General features: G+C 47.8%; 1 protein-coding gene and 1 long non-coding RNA gene across 4 annotated transcripts in view; one reads left to right on the top strand and one right to left on the bottom strand.

Moving 5' to 3' along the window:
- Nucleotides 1–7014, bottom strand: part of TSHZ2 (teashirt zinc finger homeobox 2) — a 407693-nt gene extending 400679 nt beyond the window's left edge. For all 3 annotated transcript variants that reach the window (XM_087819174.1, XM_087819175.1, XM_087819173.1), the window contains exon 1: nucleotides 6950–7014. In XM_087819174.1, the coding sequence (XP_087675300.1) occupies nucleotides 6950–6989 (40 nt within the window). In that variant the 5' untranslated portion in view covers nucleotides 6990–7014. The remainder of the gene's footprint in view (nucleotides 1–6949) is intronic.
- Nucleotides 5154–14839, top strand: LOC107536076 (uncharacterized). Its single transcript, XR_001603099.2, has 3 exons — nucleotides 5154–5866; nucleotides 13480–13617; nucleotides 14220–14839. It is a non-coding gene; the product is annotated as an uncharacterized LOC107536076 (long non-coding RNA).
- The last annotated feature ends 1998 nt before the right edge of the window (nucleotides 14840–16837 follow it).

The raw sequence follows: 16837 nt of genomic DNA, 5'->3' as shown, positions 1-16837 counted from the left end.
CTTCTGGCTCTTTACAACCTGCCCACCTTCCCCCGGGCCACTGCCTCCATGGCACCCTCACTCAGTCCCTAACCTCTGGCAACCTGGCAACTTTTGGTAATTCTCTATACTTTGGTCATTTAAAAATGTTATATAAGTAGAATCGTATCATATCATATCTGATACCTTTTGGAATTGACTTTTTAAAATCAGCATAATCCCTTTGAGATGCATTCGAGTTGCTGCATATATCAATAGTTTCTCTTTTTTCTTTTTTTTATTGCTGAGTAGCGTTCCAACACAGATAGAAAGGTAGCTCTCATTTAGATGAGCAAAATTCAAGACAAATGCTTTCAAATGTGATTCAGGTATTTCTTTTCCCCGAGTAATTTCTCTAAGCTAATTATCTCTAAAACTTTTGCATTGCACACCTCCCTGTTGTTAAGCATAGCTAAATAATACTGATATATTAATAATAGGATTACCTGCCCATGACTCCTGAATTTTAATTTCTAAAATTTTAAACAATTTCAGGCATTGCTCCGGCATTACAAAATATTTGAGGATGCCCAGGGGACATCTTTTCCTGTGGGGGGAATGCAAAAAGATGGAGAGAGGCAACAATTGGAAATTCCACATGGCTACTTTAATGCCTTCAAATCGCTCCGAATTATTGGATCGTTTCACCCATGGAGTTTGCTTTGAAAATAAATACATCAGCAATTCCTGCCTGCATCTCAGATTTCTTTCCTGTGTGTCTGCATATGTATATGGTGTCTTCAGAAAGGACCCAAGTCCAATACCCTCGTGACGGCTTCTCCGACAAAATGAGCACCAGGAACACGGCCACACAGCCGGAGACACTCATTAAGGTCCACGCGGGGCTCGGGACCATGTGTGTGCAGATGCCTGCCTGGGAGTCTGCAGACACAGTCCAGGAGTGGAGATCGCGCTGTCAAGCCTCCGGTTTTTATTATCACTTCCTCAAAACCCAGAGTATCTTGAAACCTACTTTAAATGCTATCCCTAGGCTATTTTTCTGAAAAAAGTTCCTAAAGCAAATGACTGAAAGGTCAATAATAGGAAAAAAAGAGAGAAAGAGAGAAAGAGAGAGAGAGAGGAAAGAAAGAAAGAAAGAAAGAAAGAAAGAAAGAAAGAAAGAAAGAAAGAAAGAAAGAAAGAAAGAAAGAAAGAAAGAAAGAAAGAAAGAAAGAAAGAAAGAAAGAAAGAAAGAAAGAAACTGTGAATGCAGTGCAAACAGTGTTGTATGACAGAGGCCTGTAAATGTGGGGCATTTTCTTCCTGCAGTATCCAGGTAATCAACCTCCACAAGGCTATTTCTTATGTGGTTAGGATGACTAAGCTCCTCCACAATCGAAGAGCTGCTTGCCAGAGGTCCCCCTAAGGAACAGGAGAATTTCTAACTTTCAATGGAACGTATAAAACTTAAAATAATAAAAAAATACAAATTGTTGCCAATTATTGAAAATTGGATTCGAAAAAATCTCTTCCAGGCTGAGCAGGGTGTAGGAAGGTAGATACAGATTACAGAAAACACATTCTGTATTTATCACAACATTAGAAAATAAAAATAAATTTCTCTCAAAGAAATAAAAACATAACAGTGTTCTCAACTTGGGAAGCAATAAAATTATTTGTGTGCCAAGCTTCTTTTAATACCACTGTGATTTTTTTTCTTTATAAAAGTCGCTCAATTTGATTATAATTAAATAGGTAATGAAAAGCACTGCTTCAGGGAAGCGATGCAAGACACTCTCTGTTAGTTTAATGTATTTCCAACTGACTTTGCATCAAACGGAAATGACACTCTGTGTATGCCTGGTCTTAATATAGAATTTGTCAAGCAATTCTGTGCTTTTGAAAAGGAAACTTGGGTGGATACGGGCATCGCCTGTGAAATAGTGGCTGAGCCTGCCCAGACCTTGGCATACCTAAATAAAATGGACAGGACAAACACAGCGATGGGAAGGAAGGAGAGGAAGCTGCACTCGGGATGTTTGACTCGGGTCGTGTCAGCTAATTACAGACCCAGCACCAACGCGAACAGGGCCTAGGTTTTCTTCCTGGCTGATTTTCCTAAGCTCGGCTACAGGCGTGAGCAGAAGTGCATTATATCAATGGTCTTAAATAACGCCAGGCTCAGTGCCCCTTTAAAACCTGCTCAATTGAGAGTACAATTCCCAAGCCACTGGGAAGATAAATAGATCATCCCAGGTATTATCCAGTTGGACAAATTCCATCAAATGAGTGAGAAGTCAGCTGGGATAAAACGATAGCATAACCCTCTGTTGGAAAATGTGACAAAAGGCAAGATGCTTCAAGGGACAGACCTGCTAAAGATGCCTAGGAGGTATTTGTTGGGTGTGAAGTTTTCCCAATAGAGGCCGCAATAGAATCGAGGTGGCTGGTAGAGAAATAAATGCATCGTATTTCTGAGGAATGCTTCGACCCTCCTCAAAAGCAAGCTCCAGTGTCCAACCCCCAAGCCTCAAGGAGAGCTTCACTGTCGAGAAGTTTCTCAGAGGCCCCCTCCCTTACCTGGCTTCCCCTCAAACTCCCTGTCACTTGCAATCTGCTGATTAGGGTTAATGTATTGTGTCCTGATATGGCAGATTAAAAATGAAATCAATAAATGCCTAAAACAAATGGGCTTTTGAAATGTCCCATTCAATCTGAGTCTTTAAGGGTGAGGTGAGAGGTGGGAGAAGGATCAGGAGAGGACTGGGGAGAAGACCACTTAAGTAATCAATCTCCTTCCAAAACGCCGTGTGGAGTGTGCATTTCTAAGGTATCTGTCCTTCATTTTTTTCAGGAATCTGCCTTAAAAAACCAGAATAGCCAGAACAGTTCACGCTGCTGAACCCCTTTGGGGGCGTGTGTGTGTATTATTTCCATTCATCTGTTAAAATCATACTGTATGGGTAAGCGAAGGGGTCTACAGCATGTGGTATTTACATCTCCAAGATGTGAGCTTGGCACTCAGAAGTATGTTTAAGCAAAGTGAGAGGTTCAGGGTCCCTTCCCCACTTCACCCCAGTTTCTATTCTCTTGACTCTCATCCCACTTGCCAGTAAATTAAAGGTAAACTTCACCCCTCCCCGCCTGCCCCCTCCCCGCCCCGAGACCTCCCTGGTTAATCCAGTTGCTTCCATCATGAGGTTGAAAAGCAGATTGCTCAGGTCATCTCCACACTCCATTGCAGTATTCAGAATGGTCCCTGCTGAATATGTTTCCCATGTAAATAACCTGTGCTATTAAGGTGCAAATTGCAACTTTTAAGTAATGATTGCTAATAGTCTAATGTTTACTGCCACACAAGGACATTCATGCAAACAAAATCTGCATTATTCATCTCCATATTAAATAAACAAAATAAATCGAGGGAGCTGTTCTTTCCTGCAAGACTTTCCCGAGATCTGGATTGTCAGAGAGCTTTTGAGAGTCAGCAAGAAGGAAACATTTCATCTCTCTGGGTGGGCAGGAGCAGAATCCTATCATTTATATACACATTAGACATTCACGTGGAGATGATCCCACAAGATTCTGCGCTGTATCGCAATTGGCTGGCATTATATAAAAACAATAGTTCAGGATGGTGAGATAAAATATGTATTACACGTGTGTGTACAGAGACCGCGATAGGTTGTAGGAAACAGAAGCAGTATCGTGCAAGTCTACAATTTAAAAATTTTAACTACTCTGTGTCCTGCAAAATACAAGCAAATCAAAATACTGTTTGGTTTTGTTTTACCTTCCTGCCATCTTCTCTATCTTCCCTAAAATGGATGGGGGGGGGGAGACGCTGGTAGAGAATTCCGCAGTATTCCCCCACACCCCGGGGTACCGTAGGCTGCTTTCTAAACTTTTTTCTTGCCCGAAGTAACAGGGTGGTAGAACAGCATAGCTCTGGAAAGCCAGGAAGACTGACATTTGGGAGGGAAATGTTCTGACTTAGCTGTTTCCTTAAAGAGAACTGCCTACCTCACATCTCTTCCCTTTGGGGGGGGGGGGGGGAGAAACAAGTACGGACTAAACTCCCATCACTTACAGTATCATCTTGTTCATTCTATCTGGATACCTGCTTTATTAGAAAGTTCTCTAATTGATTCCTTGAAACATGGGACTTAATGCTAATAATGCAAAGGAATCAAATTGCCTCGAACAGTGCTTGGGAAAGATGGTCTCAGCTCTGATTCACTCACAGGCTTTTTCTATCTTACATTAGTCATGAATCAAGCCAGAAATCAAGCTTTCAGCATCAGTCCATGGGAGTAATTACTCACAGTTGTGCGTTGTGTTTAATTTTCAGCCGTGCTAAAAGTTAGGATGGCCACAGTCCTAGAGCCCACCTTTTGCATTCCCCTGGATGGTAACTGGCTCAAGAATCCCAAAGTAGCTAACTTTCCTTGGGAACAGCCACCGCGGCTGAGACAGGGCAGCGTCGGTGACTTCAGAGGAAAGGAACATTGCAGGCAGAATATCCGCTTTATTAATATGTGAGCAAATAAATACCGTAAGAGGGGCCTCATTGTGTACGAAATGAATTATTCCCTTTCAGCCTGACAAGGGTTTCAGGGAAAATAATAAAAGCTACGAAAACAAACGTGTAAAGACACTAGGAACACAATAGGCCAGAAAACTGAAACTACAGTCACAACTTTCTAACACACACACACACACACACACTATAGTAAACAGGCAAGCCAGCACCAAGAGATATCAGCTTAATGAAAAGGATCTGATTTAAATAATGTGATGCAGCATTATGTTCAGTACACCTGGATCCTCATTGATCACAAAATAATTATAATCAAAGTAGTGCAATTCTGAGCAATGCACTTTTTGTAATGAGCTTACCAAAGGAGACATGTCCAGTCATTCTGGTAATTTAAATTACTGCCTAGTTGGTTGATGGCCTTTACCGGAACAACAAGGGGGAAAAAAAGTAATTTTCAGGGCAGTATCACTTCTTGCTGGACTGTTGCCCAGGCTTCTCTTTTGGGACACAATAAGGACATTATCTCTAATAATCTAGCTACACTTAAACTTATGTAGCCAGAGCTGGACAGAGCAGGCTTACTCTTCCTGAGTCTAGAAGGCCAGGGTGCACCCCAAAGCTGTCAGACTGCAAAGCAGTCTAAGTTTGAAAAAAAATAACCGAGTGTAATGTAGAAACGGACCGGGGTAAGAGGGAGAAATTGTTTTCAAAAGAGGTAGAGTTGTAAAAAGATCGCCTCGCTGACGAGGCAGGTTCTAACTATGCATGGTACTGAAATTATTTTAATTATTTTGCTCTAAGAGAAACAATTGGGAAACACAGGAATCAGAGCTCTGTAAATGATATTTCCGCATGCGATTTGAAGCAATCTACACACGGCTCACGGAAGCAATTCTGCGCTCGGAAGGGAAGATAACTGTGGGTATTTCAAAGCACATGCACTGCCACTCGGGCTGGAACTGGGCCACGATGGAGGATGAGCTCGGTGGTCCAGCCTGTTCAGACACAAATACCCACTTTGCCCAGATTTGTAACTAACTTTGGATTTGTTCTGAGGGCGGCTTCGCAAAGTTTAGCAAAGTGCTCCACCGAACTTCTCCCTGATGTTTGGCACGAGTGGAAACATGAAGGAACCGTGGTGGAGGGTCCGCCGAAGACCAGCCCTAGCCGATGCTGCCCGGAGAACGAGGGCGAAGGCAGAGGGGGGAAGAAAAACAACTTAAGCTTTTTGCTAAAGCCCTGATTCAACTAAAGGACACAAAGAAATAAAAACGCCCACATTAAAAGCCAAACAAGATAATAATTGTGCGCGTCTGGCTCCGAATCCAGAGGGCAAGGCTTGCGTCACTGGCACTCTGCGTTGCCATGGTGAGTGATTTATTGATATATATCAAGAATAAATAGATCAAAGGCAGCCGGATGACAGGTGATCAATCAGATGTCAAATCAAAACTAGCAATCAAGTGGAAAGCTGATTTTTCAGTGGGTGGGTCTGGCAGGAGAAAAATGAACTTTCATATTACACTTCCGAGAAACAAAACCCCGGCACACTATTAAAAAAGCAATTAAGCAACCCAAAAGAAAAAAAGAAAAAATCCTTTGCAAGGCCTATTGTACGGATCCATTAACCTGTTCCTCTCTTTTATTTCTCATTTTTTTGGAGGGGGGGTGGTGGTGGCAAGCGAGGGTTCAGATGGGATAGTTCCTACCGTGCAAATCAATTTACAAAGTTTGCAACTCTCTCTGGGCAAAGAAAAGCCAGTCTGTTTCAATGTTCTGTGGGGCGTTCTCCCCCATTTTATTTTATTTTATTTTTTTAAGAGAAGGGAGAGTGTTGATTAGATTCCCAAACGTGGATCCTTTGAGCAAACATATCCAAAGGGTCATGCGTTTCCTGACGCGGTTTTTTTTTCCATCTTGGCGATCAAAGCTAAACTCCCCCTGGCTCGCCCCAAAGCAAGCCTGCAGCCCCGGCTTGGGCACGGCTCACACTTGAGCGCCCCAAACCAACCCCACCGAGGGGGAAAGCTGTCCCTCGAGGCCAGAAGCCACCGGCCCTGACCACGCGGCGGGGCGAGGGAGGGGGTGGAAGGACTGTCTCCCTACCCCGCACCCCAAATCCTCAACCCAACTTTGGCCCAAGAAGCAAGAAACAGACTGGGAGAAAGTTAGGGGTGGGGTAGAGGGTACGGGAAAAAAAGTTTAAGGAGGGAAGGTTTGGTGGGGGTAGCTGTCCCCACCCAGCCAGAGCCGGGAAAGGGGAGGATTTGGGAGATCCGAGAAGGCGCCAGAGGATGGGGTTATCGCCGGGGCAGAGGGGGACGCCCGGAGCGACTCCCCCGAAAGCTGGGGAGGTGGCATCCCCGGGGCACCCGGGGCGGAGGGGGCGGGCGAGGGGCTCTGCGCGCACAGCAGCCGAGGGGCAGCCCCGAGCGGAGCCGGTTCTCTTACCTGCCGCCCGCTTGGGTGCCTGCTGTTTCCTCCTTGGCATCGCTCAACTTCGCTCCAGTCCCACTCCCGGCGCCCCAGCCCGAGCCGCGCGCGGGGGCCGCGGTCTCGCTCGCGCGTCCGGGTCTCCTGCGCCCGCCGCGCGGTGGCTCCTAGGGCGTCTCTCGGCCTCTGTCCCCCCGGCGGTCCCCCCTGCCACTCCTCGGGCGCGGGCCAGGGACCCCCCTCTCCGGGCGGCAGGCAGGGCGGCTGGTGCCGGCTGCTTTGAAGTAGAGGTTGGCTGTGCCTTGTTTTTGTTTGTTTGTTTTGAATTTTTTTCCTCTCTTTCTCGCTCTCTTTTTGTTTTTGCTTTTTTGGAATTTTTTTGGTTTTGGTTTTTTTTGGTGACTGTGGAGACACTTGATTTCTTTATTAAACATCCAAGCCCGGGTTCGGATGGAACGGACGAGGGGCGCACACGCGCCACACGCACACGCGCGCGTCAAGATAAGGGGGGGAAGAAAAAAAAAAAAAAAGAGGCGATCCCGGGAAGGTGGCGGCTTCTCCCTCCTCGCCTCCTCCCGGCCGGTCTCTATGGCGGATCCGCGGGGGGAGAGCTCACTCACTGTCGGTGTGGCTGCTGTCAGATCCCGTCCGTGAGTGATACGGGGAGGACGGGAAGCCGGGACTCACTCACTCACACACTCACGCGCACTCACACGCGCACGCACCCGCGCTTCCTCTCGCACACACTCGCCCCCCACACATGCACACACACAGACGCGCACACACTCACACACGCACAAGACAGGGCGAGGCGATGCCAGCAAACATCGATCCTGCTGAACAAACTGAACATTAACAAACTCCTCCTCCTCCGCCTCCTCTCCCCGCGACCTGATGACAGGGAGAAATTTACTCCCCAGCCGCAGAGCGCGGGCAGAGCGAGTCTATTAAAGGGACAGCGTCCCGCCGCGCCGGGCTGGGCGGGGGCGGCGCGCGCCCCTTCCCCGCGTCTCGGGGCGCCCTCTGCCCGCGCTCAGGGTGTGCCCGCGAGGCGCAGGGGCGCCCCTGGGGGCGGCGGGGAGGGGGCAGGGGCCGCGGTTGGAGAGGGGGCAGGGTGAAGCCGGGGAGGGCGCGCAGGGGGCCGGGCGGGCGGGCAGCCAGGGACCACCGGCGGTGCCAGGGGGCTGAGAGCCCAGGTTTGCCTGGGACGGGCAGGGGGAGGGCACTTCATCCAGGGATGACCTCCATCCTCCGAGGCTCTTAATCTGGCCGCAAAGATGTCCTCCCCACCCCCTCGGGTTTAATCATGCCCTGTCCCTCCCGCCTTCTCCTGAATCATTGGATAGTCATACAAACACCAGCCTCCCATTGGCCTCCTGGAGAGTTTAATCACAGGCTTTTCTCTTTGTTTTCTTTAAATGGTATTTATTGAGCACCTACTATGGGCCTGTTCTGAAGGCGCAGCAGCCACAGAGAAAGGGAAGATCCTGGTCCTCTTAGTGTCCAGATTTTAGCAGGGGAGCAGACGAGGCATCCTTAGATATCCAGTCATTGCTTAAATGTCACTTTCTCCCAGAGGCCTACCTTACTTAAAATTCACGCACACACACTCCCCACCCCATTCCTCTGTTTTTTCTCCCTTTTGTTTACTGTTACATCCCCAATGATGGCAAAGAACAAGACACGTAGTAAGTGTCCAGTGAGATATTTGTTGAATGAACGAAAGGCAAGCGAATGCACAAGACCGTTTCTGAAGGGCGGGGAGCTCTAGACTCTGCTGGAGCCGTCATTCAAACTGAGGCAGATTCTAGCCAACATGTGGTTACTGAGCCCTGCTCTGGGCCAGGCAGGCACGGCCCAGGTTTTGGGGGCAGGTCTGAAACTGGACCCTGCCCTCAAGAGACCTTTGTTGCCGTGGCAGAGGCTAACCATGAAAGGAGCAAGTGATTCGTGCTGGGACAGGAGGTGCAGGTTGTAGGGGTAATTAACCTGGACTTGGAGGAAGGGAAGGAGGTTACCAGGCAGGGCTTCCTGCAGAGAGTCAAGTCAGAACTGAGTCCTAAATACGGAGGTATTAAGGAAAGGGGGCTCTAAGAGTGATGCCCTTGGAATAAAGAGTTCAGGGTTCCCCGCTTCCTACGTTAAAATCCCCAGAGGCCCTGTTAAGGTGCACATTCCCAGGCTTTACCCTAGAAAAAGATGTTCTAACCCTGGCACTATTGATATTTGGGGACACACACACACACACACACACACACACACATATATATTTGCCATGGGAGGCTGTTCAGTGCAATGTAGTATGCTTAGCAGCATCCCCGGCCTTTGCCCACTAGATGCCAGACCCTTTCACCCCAGCGTGCCAACCACAATTGTCTCTAGACACCGACGGGGCAAAACTGCCCCTGGATGAGCACGACTGCCCTAGCCCTCCTGAACCAGAAACCTCTGCACGAGGCTTAGGAATCTGCATTTTGAACAAGCAACCCCCACCCTCACCAGTGAGTCTCCTGCTCACTCCAGTTTGAGAACTTCTGCTGAAAATGCCTTTGTTCATTTAGAGTCAGACACACCCAACATTGTAACTATAAAGCTGACTCAGGCTTAGATATTTATATAATGTAGGAGTTCAATAATGATCATTATTATGGGGTTTCACCTGCACCCACTCTTCTCTTCACTACCCACCCCCACTGTGTACCCGCCGGAACTGAGGCCTGACCAGTGTGACCGGGAACCTCCCACCTGCACACCGGCCCCCTGCACCTTTGCCCTCACTCTAGGGGAGTTACCAAGGATGACTCGTTCCACAAATATTCTTCTTAGCCCTGCTCTGGAGCTAAAGGAAGGGTAACTTTCCCATCTTACTAGTCAGCCACAACATGTCATTGCTACATGTTTTCGAAGTGCTGTTTAATCATTTTTAACATCCCCACCCGGGAAGCAAGGGCTCATTTCTCCTTCTCATGTATGTGGCACAAGTTGTTAACTCACCTGCCCTAAATCACCCATGTGGCCTCTACCCAAGACCAACCCACCCAATCCCAGCCTAGTTCTTAACTGAGGCAGAGAAAACCCTACTGGATGGCCGACAATGTCAGCAAAAGGGTGTCAACCCTAGTTAATTCTAATTGCCCAGTACACCTTTACCGAGCGCTGTGCTAGGGACCGTAGCTTACTGAGTAAAACCCCACAGCCCTGCTTCAAGGAGCCGCAGTTTTGGGATCGGGAGGCCCAGAAGTAAGGCCTGAACAGAAGGAAGACTGAAACTGCAGCCGGCTCACAGCGAATCCTCCCTGTGATTTGGTATCTACATTACATTCTCTCATTTAACAAACATCTACCATGTTAGTTAGGTGCCAGGCATTGCCCCAAGCACAGGAGATGCCGAGATGCATAAAACAGGATCCTTGCCTTCAAAAAGCTTCTGTTAAAATGATACTCAAAAGACTGAGAGTTAGGGAAGGGGGAATTCTGTAGCTGGACCCAGGCTTGGGCAGAATCGGGACGGAAATGGACGGGAATAGTTGACAAGGGGCTGCAGAATCTCTCCTCGCCTCTCTCCAGGATCCTTCTCCAAATGTTTACCTTTAATCTCTCCTCTTTCTCAATAGCTGGTTAGTTAATGGGGTGGGGGACTTAGAGTACCTCTGCTAAACCTTTCTTTCAGCTGGCTACCGTCGCATTCTTGGACCCAGTCTTCTGGAGGGTTCTTTCATTAATTTGCACTCTTTTCCGACTGCCACAGTTGTAGACTATTTAGCCTGGTTATCAACAAAGAAGATGCTGGCCACTCCAGTGGGATGCATAACACCCTGGCGCCCAGATGTTGTGCAGTGGTGTAGATATGACATTGACAAACACTGAACCACATAGTGAAAAGGTTATTCCTTTTCAATCTGAGAAAGTCTCAGTTTGGTGCTAGTCTTTTATGCCTAACAATTGCTAACTTTTATTTTTCAATCAAGAAACCACAGATCTCAGGCTCAGAAGCTGCCGAGGGACAAGACTATCTGGCTAGGCTCTAAAAAAATGGTTTGTTTTTATTGAATTCACTTTAAGCTTCCCTCCATCTTCGCAGAAGATGCTGTTCTCCATTTATGATAGCAATCTAAAGTTTAATATAATTTAAAGGTTTTAAAAATAAATATAGCTAAGGGGTGATAGAGCATAAATAATGTTTCAGGTGGGATGTGGAGACGGCACATGTGAGGAAGGTGATACAGAAAGGCATGGCTAGAATTTGCAAAATACGTTGCTCAACCACAGAGTCTCTAGCACTTTTGGAAACTTCTTCCAAGAGTTGGTGGCTTGGAACGATGCTATGTTTGGGTCTTCAGGGAACGTAGCATCCTAGAGTCCAACACTCAAGCTGCGGGATGTGTAAAGGCATGAAGGGATTGGGATGACTCAACTGGATCTTCCAGAACACTCATTCCCACACTGGCTCAACATCAGAATCACCTGGGATTTTTTGGTTTTTAAAGATAAAGAGGCACAGGCCCCACCCAAGAATTACTAAATTAGATCCCAGGGTGGGGCCAGAAAATCTGAAATTTTAAAAGTTCCCAGGTGATTCTGATAAGATGCCAGGTATGGGAACCTCCTTGTGCAAAAGCAGAATTTTGTAACAAGGGAATCAAGTGAGTAGTTCGCACATGCAAGGAGCAGCCCGGGCAGCTGTTGTTGGAGTCAATTGAAAGCGTCGTTGAAAAGCCATCTGATTGCCCCATTAAAGCACATATTTATCATACTGATTTTGGGGGGTTTGTTTGGGTTTTTTTTCTTGGTAAGTTTGCCTATCTTACCACTGGACTCCAACCAAGTGCAATGAAAACAAATATTTGCGAAGCGTGTGCCGTGAGCTGGCCACTGCCCCGGTCACTGGGCGCCGGAGCACGGGCGGGGAGGATGTCTCTGTTGCCGGAATGCCGCCTAGATAATATAGTTTCAGGGCTTTTGCATTTCCCTTTTCCTCCCCCAGATCTGTTTTTCTTCATCTAAACTCAAATGTCATCTCCTCTGGCCAGGGCTCTCCGTCCCACGCCTCCTCTCATCCTTCATGGCAGGTACAACCATCTGGAAGCACCTTTCTCATGTATTTGCCCATTTACCTGTCTCTCCTATTTAAAATGTAACTTCTCTTTACCTCTATAGCCCCGAGTCCGGCACAGTCCAGCAGGCCCTGGAATAATGGTGTTTCGTTCAATGTTGTTTCGTTATGAAGGTAAATCAGGGGGAAAAAACCACCTGGATTCAGCCAGGGCCACGGTCGGTGTGGAGTTTGCGCGTTCTCCCCATGTCTGCGTGGATTTTCTCTGGACCCTCTGGTTGCCTCCCACATCCCTCAGGTGTGCAGGGGAGACCAACCGAGTGTCTAGGTCGTCGTCACAGCTTGAGTGCAGGTGGTTGGATGTGACCCCCCAGGCGACGGAAGCACCTTGTCCAGGGTGGGTGCCTCCGAGCACCCTGAGCTGCCAGGAGAGGCTGCCGCCACCCAGAACTGGAATCATCAGGTTGGAGAAGAATAACCTTAGTTGTTTTTATTAATCTTTTTTAAAAAATGTATGTATAGTTCACATTTTTTAAAATGTTTGGGTCTTTATTTAGAAGTTTGGTGATGTTTCTGTGACCAGACATATGCCATAGGACCCTAACTCCTGTCCCTGTCAATCAGCCTGTGCGAAGTTAGTTTCCTTTTACAAAGGTTTGCTTCAAGCCAAAGCTTCTAAGAGCCCATTGACAACGTCCGGTGAGGCTCAGCCTTGGTCCGCAGTGAGAATCTGCGGAATGACTGAATACCAGGCTGAGCACACTGGCAAGAAAAGGTCACATTAAATATATCTTAGGTCCGCCATCGGCTTCCTCAGAGATGGGGAAACAGCGTGTCCTGCGTGCGCCTGTTCTCCGCGGTGCTGTCCCCCCATCCCTCCCTTTACTCCCTGTCTTCTCTCTTGTCCATCGCCTCCTTCAGACCCTTCTGTAAATGCTGCCTCTCTTAGGAAGGCTTCCTGGGTGGATCCCAAGGGATTCGAACTTATCTTTTCAAAACAAAGAGGCTCTTTGAGCTCTTTGAACGTATGATTCTAAATCTGTGAGTGAGGGAGGCAGAGTGAATCTGCGCTCAGAGAGCGAGCTGGTGGCTGCCTTTGAAAGTGCGCATGAGGGGGCTCCTGGGGGCCTCGTATTGCTCTTGGGGAGCTGGCGACTCTGGTGTGTTCCGTCTGTGAAAACGAATTTGGCTGGGTGCTTATGATTTGTGTATTTCTATATATGTACATAATGCTTTAATTTAAAAAAGCATTGTTCTCAAACTTTGCTGAATATCATAATCAACTGGTGATTTTAAAAACCCCGCTGCCCAGGTCTTACCCAGACTCATTACACCAGCCTGTGGGGGCAGGACCCAGCCATCAATATTTTTTAAAGCCCCCCCGATGATTCCAATATGAGAGCGAGTGTACCAAACAATTTTATCCTTGAGTATATCATTTATTGCCTTCCTCTTATGTCATTTAACTCATTCAGAATATGCATCTTCCCAGTAGCTATTTTGTGAAATCTTGAAGGTGGCCATCTCAGGTTATATCCCCCCCATGGTACCTGGTACACCATCCTGCTGGTGGGAAGAGCCAGAAGAGAGGAAATCCCAGACTGATCGTGGAGACTAATAGGGAGAAAATAAGGTGGGTGTTAAGATACAGAGAAGGGGTAGAGAGGCAGGGCCAATTTTAGGTGGAGGTCGTGAAAGCCTTTCTGAGAAGGTAACATTTAAACTGAGATCTGTCAGGGCCCAGGTACAGGGAGCCAGCTAGGGAGAGTGGAGCAGAAATACACAGGAGGGGAGGTTGGGGCTGGATCATGGACGACGTCATTGTTTGTAATACCAAGTTTAAATTTTATTTCTTCCACCGTTGACAGATGCTAATTTATTTCTTTACATCCTGAAATGCCTTGTCCATTAGAATGGGCTTGCTCAACCAACCCAGAGAATATGTCTTATTCTACTTGGTGGGAATTTGCTCTCTGGAAACAGTTGAGGCGACTGACAATCTAGTCTGGGGTCGCTCGGGCATAAGCAAGCTTGCTTCTAAGAATAAATCCCCCAAAAGTTGTTGGGCTCTCTTTTTAACAATGGTTTCGATTTGGCCAGGTGTAGAATTTGCCACAGCAATTAAGCATTATGTATATTTTAAAGGGGACGACTGCTGAGTGGGCAGGCTGGGGATGTGGGAGCTGTTCGATTTAACATATATCACATTTCTCCCTTGGACTTGATTACTTGCAGTTGGTGCCAGTGTTTTGCCGCTGCTGAAGGATCCAGACCAAGTCGCTGGCCCAGTAATCCATTGCTCAAGTTCATTAACCACAGGAAGACATTAAGTGAATGTAAGGACTGGAGCAGCCTGGAAACCATGTGATGAGCAGCCTTTAAGTTCTGGGCTCCGGTATATTTTATGCCACCTTGACTGTGCGTCAAGCTCGCCTTCCCGGACTCATTAGAACTGTGCGCCCAAAGGTGCCCCTCAACTTTCAGAAGCAAATAGAGGATGATATAATTCGCTCTGAGAACACCTTTCTGTCTTATCCGGAGCATGTCTTATCTATTATGATTAGGCATTAAGCGTCCTATTGTCCTGAAAATTTCATGAGATTCTACCCCTGCTTGCTAGGATTATGTCAAAGTGACTTGTCCTGAATGCTGTTCTCACCCATCAATGCAACTTGTCTTTTCTCCTTAACTGTTGCTGGGAAGGCCAACGCGGCTAAGGAACCCACGGGCTGAAAATGGTCGGACAACCCGAGGCTGCTGCAAATCCTCTTTTGTGTGTTCTGCTCTTGGTTCCCCAAGATAAAGGTTTGAGAGCAAGCGGTCCATTTGGGAGCTGGCCCTAGATGACTGCCGTAGGGAACTAAGGGCGTGAGTAAGGGAAGGGGAGGCAGCCGGTGCCCGTGTGGATCAGGCAGGTTGTCACCGTGGGGAACGCTGGAAGCCCGCGAAGACTATGCAGGTCCAAGATACTCCTTTAGGGGTGAGAGAGCTGGGGTATTTACCCACCACCTCCCACCAGTCACGGACAGGGGCTGCTCCCTGCAGGCCAAGAGCCAGGGTGCTGACAGTTAAATTAGGGTGTGAGGAGTGGGCAGGGCCCCAGGCAGTCTGCTGGACTGAGATTCCCCACATTGTGAGCTTCCCAACGACAAGGACCAGGAGTGAGGTTCACTGCAGTGTGTCCACCTCTTAGCACAGTGCCAGGCGCACCGCAGGCCTCCAATAACCGTCTACTGAAAGCCCGGGTGTATTCAAAAGCTCCACGCCACGCCTCCTTTAGCTGCTCTCTGTTTAGTCTGTTGGTTTATAATCACGTATTTAGCACTTGCTTACGAACCACTTTTATTCACTAATTTTGTCAGTCTCCTTGCTCCCCATCAGTGTGCTCACTTGAGTTCAGGGACTCGCACCTCTCCCTGTCACACCTCCGGTAGGGGTGGAGAGCAGAGTTATCATTATTATCACAGCTTGAGCTTTTAAACAAAATGAGACCCATGTGATGTGACACTGACGAGTGCCCATAAGCATAAGGTGGGCGCAGAATGTTTGAAATTAGGATTGTCCCAGAAAACGTGGGTCATAGGTTCACTGTGTGCAGACCAGGGAGGCACCAGGGAAGAAAGGTTAGCGTAGGTTTGGAATCAGAGGGATCTGAATTTAAAAAATACTTTGACTACTTACTGAGACTATGACCTTGGGCAAGTTGTTTAGCCTCTCTGGGCCTCAGTTTTCCCATCTGTGAAATGGGGAAATGACATCACCGGATTCTACAGGAGTGGGGGTCACAGGGAGGATTGCATGGGCTCATGTAAAGTAGCATGACACCTGTCACACAGGAAGCTCTCCTCCATTTTTAGCGTTTTCATTATTTTATAAGCATTGTTGATTGACTGGCTAACAGTGCTTCCAGCTGATGGGTAGCCACGCACTCCTGCCAGCGCCCTCTTCTCTCCATAGGCATGTCTCTTTCCCCACTGTGTTCATTAGGCACCTGCTCCATGTCAGGCACTGGGCTGGGTGCTGGGAAGGAGCAGCAGGGAATAAAGCCCTTCCCTGGCTCTTAGGGAGCCTAAAAATCTAGGGAAAGACAGGGAAATTATAGTACTGATGATATTTATGAAGCACTTGGTGCCAACCATTTCAAATTATCAACTTATTAACTTTAAAACAATTCAGTGAGATAAAGTGCTTTGTTGTGGGTGCCCATTTTACATATTGGAAGACTGAGGCACCGAATGGTTAAGTAAGTTACCCAAGGTTATGAAGACAGCAAAGGGGGGAAGCCTGGGTTCAGACCCTCCTAGTATGGCTGTGGCTCCTATACTCAGCCGCCGTGCATCCCTCTGTCTCAGTAATGCCGCAGCCGCAGTGACTTTACATCAAAGGTTGTCTAGTTAGAGCTTTGCTTTTCCCTGTTCATACTCTGCAGCTTTGCAATGCTTACACTTGAGCCTGCGTGTTATCTCCTAGAGAGTTAATGCAGATCCCTGAGCCCAGGGATCTGTATCGAGAGATCCCAGTTTAGTAGGCCTGGGGTGGGCCTGAGACTATATTTCTAACAAGCTCCTAGACGACACTGATGTGGCCAGGATACAGGCCATGCTTTGTGTTGCTGGGGTTCCAACAGGGGGTCTATTTCCTCCCAGGGGACACTCAACAATGTGTCAGGAAACGTTTTTGATTGTCACAGCTCAGGGTGTGCTACTGGCATCTAGTGGGTAGGGGCCAGGGGTGCTGCTAAAATCCAGGGCAAGGGAAAGGGCCTTGCAAACAGAACGCTCCGCCCCAAATGTGGGAGGCCTAGGGTGAGAACCGGGGCCAGGGGTGGGGGTGAGCTCAGCCCAGGAACTTCT

The sequence above is a fragment of the Miniopterus natalensis genome, chromosome 7 (assembly GCF_054644295.1).
Source record: "Miniopterus natalensis isolate mMinNat1 chromosome 7, mMinNat1.hap1, whole genome shotgun sequence".
Lineage (NCBI taxonomy): Eukaryota > Metazoa > Chordata > Mammalia > Chiroptera > Miniopteridae > Miniopterus > Miniopterus natalensis.
Note: the sequence above shows the minus strand (reverse complement) of the source record. Positions and strands in the feature narration are given on the sequence as shown.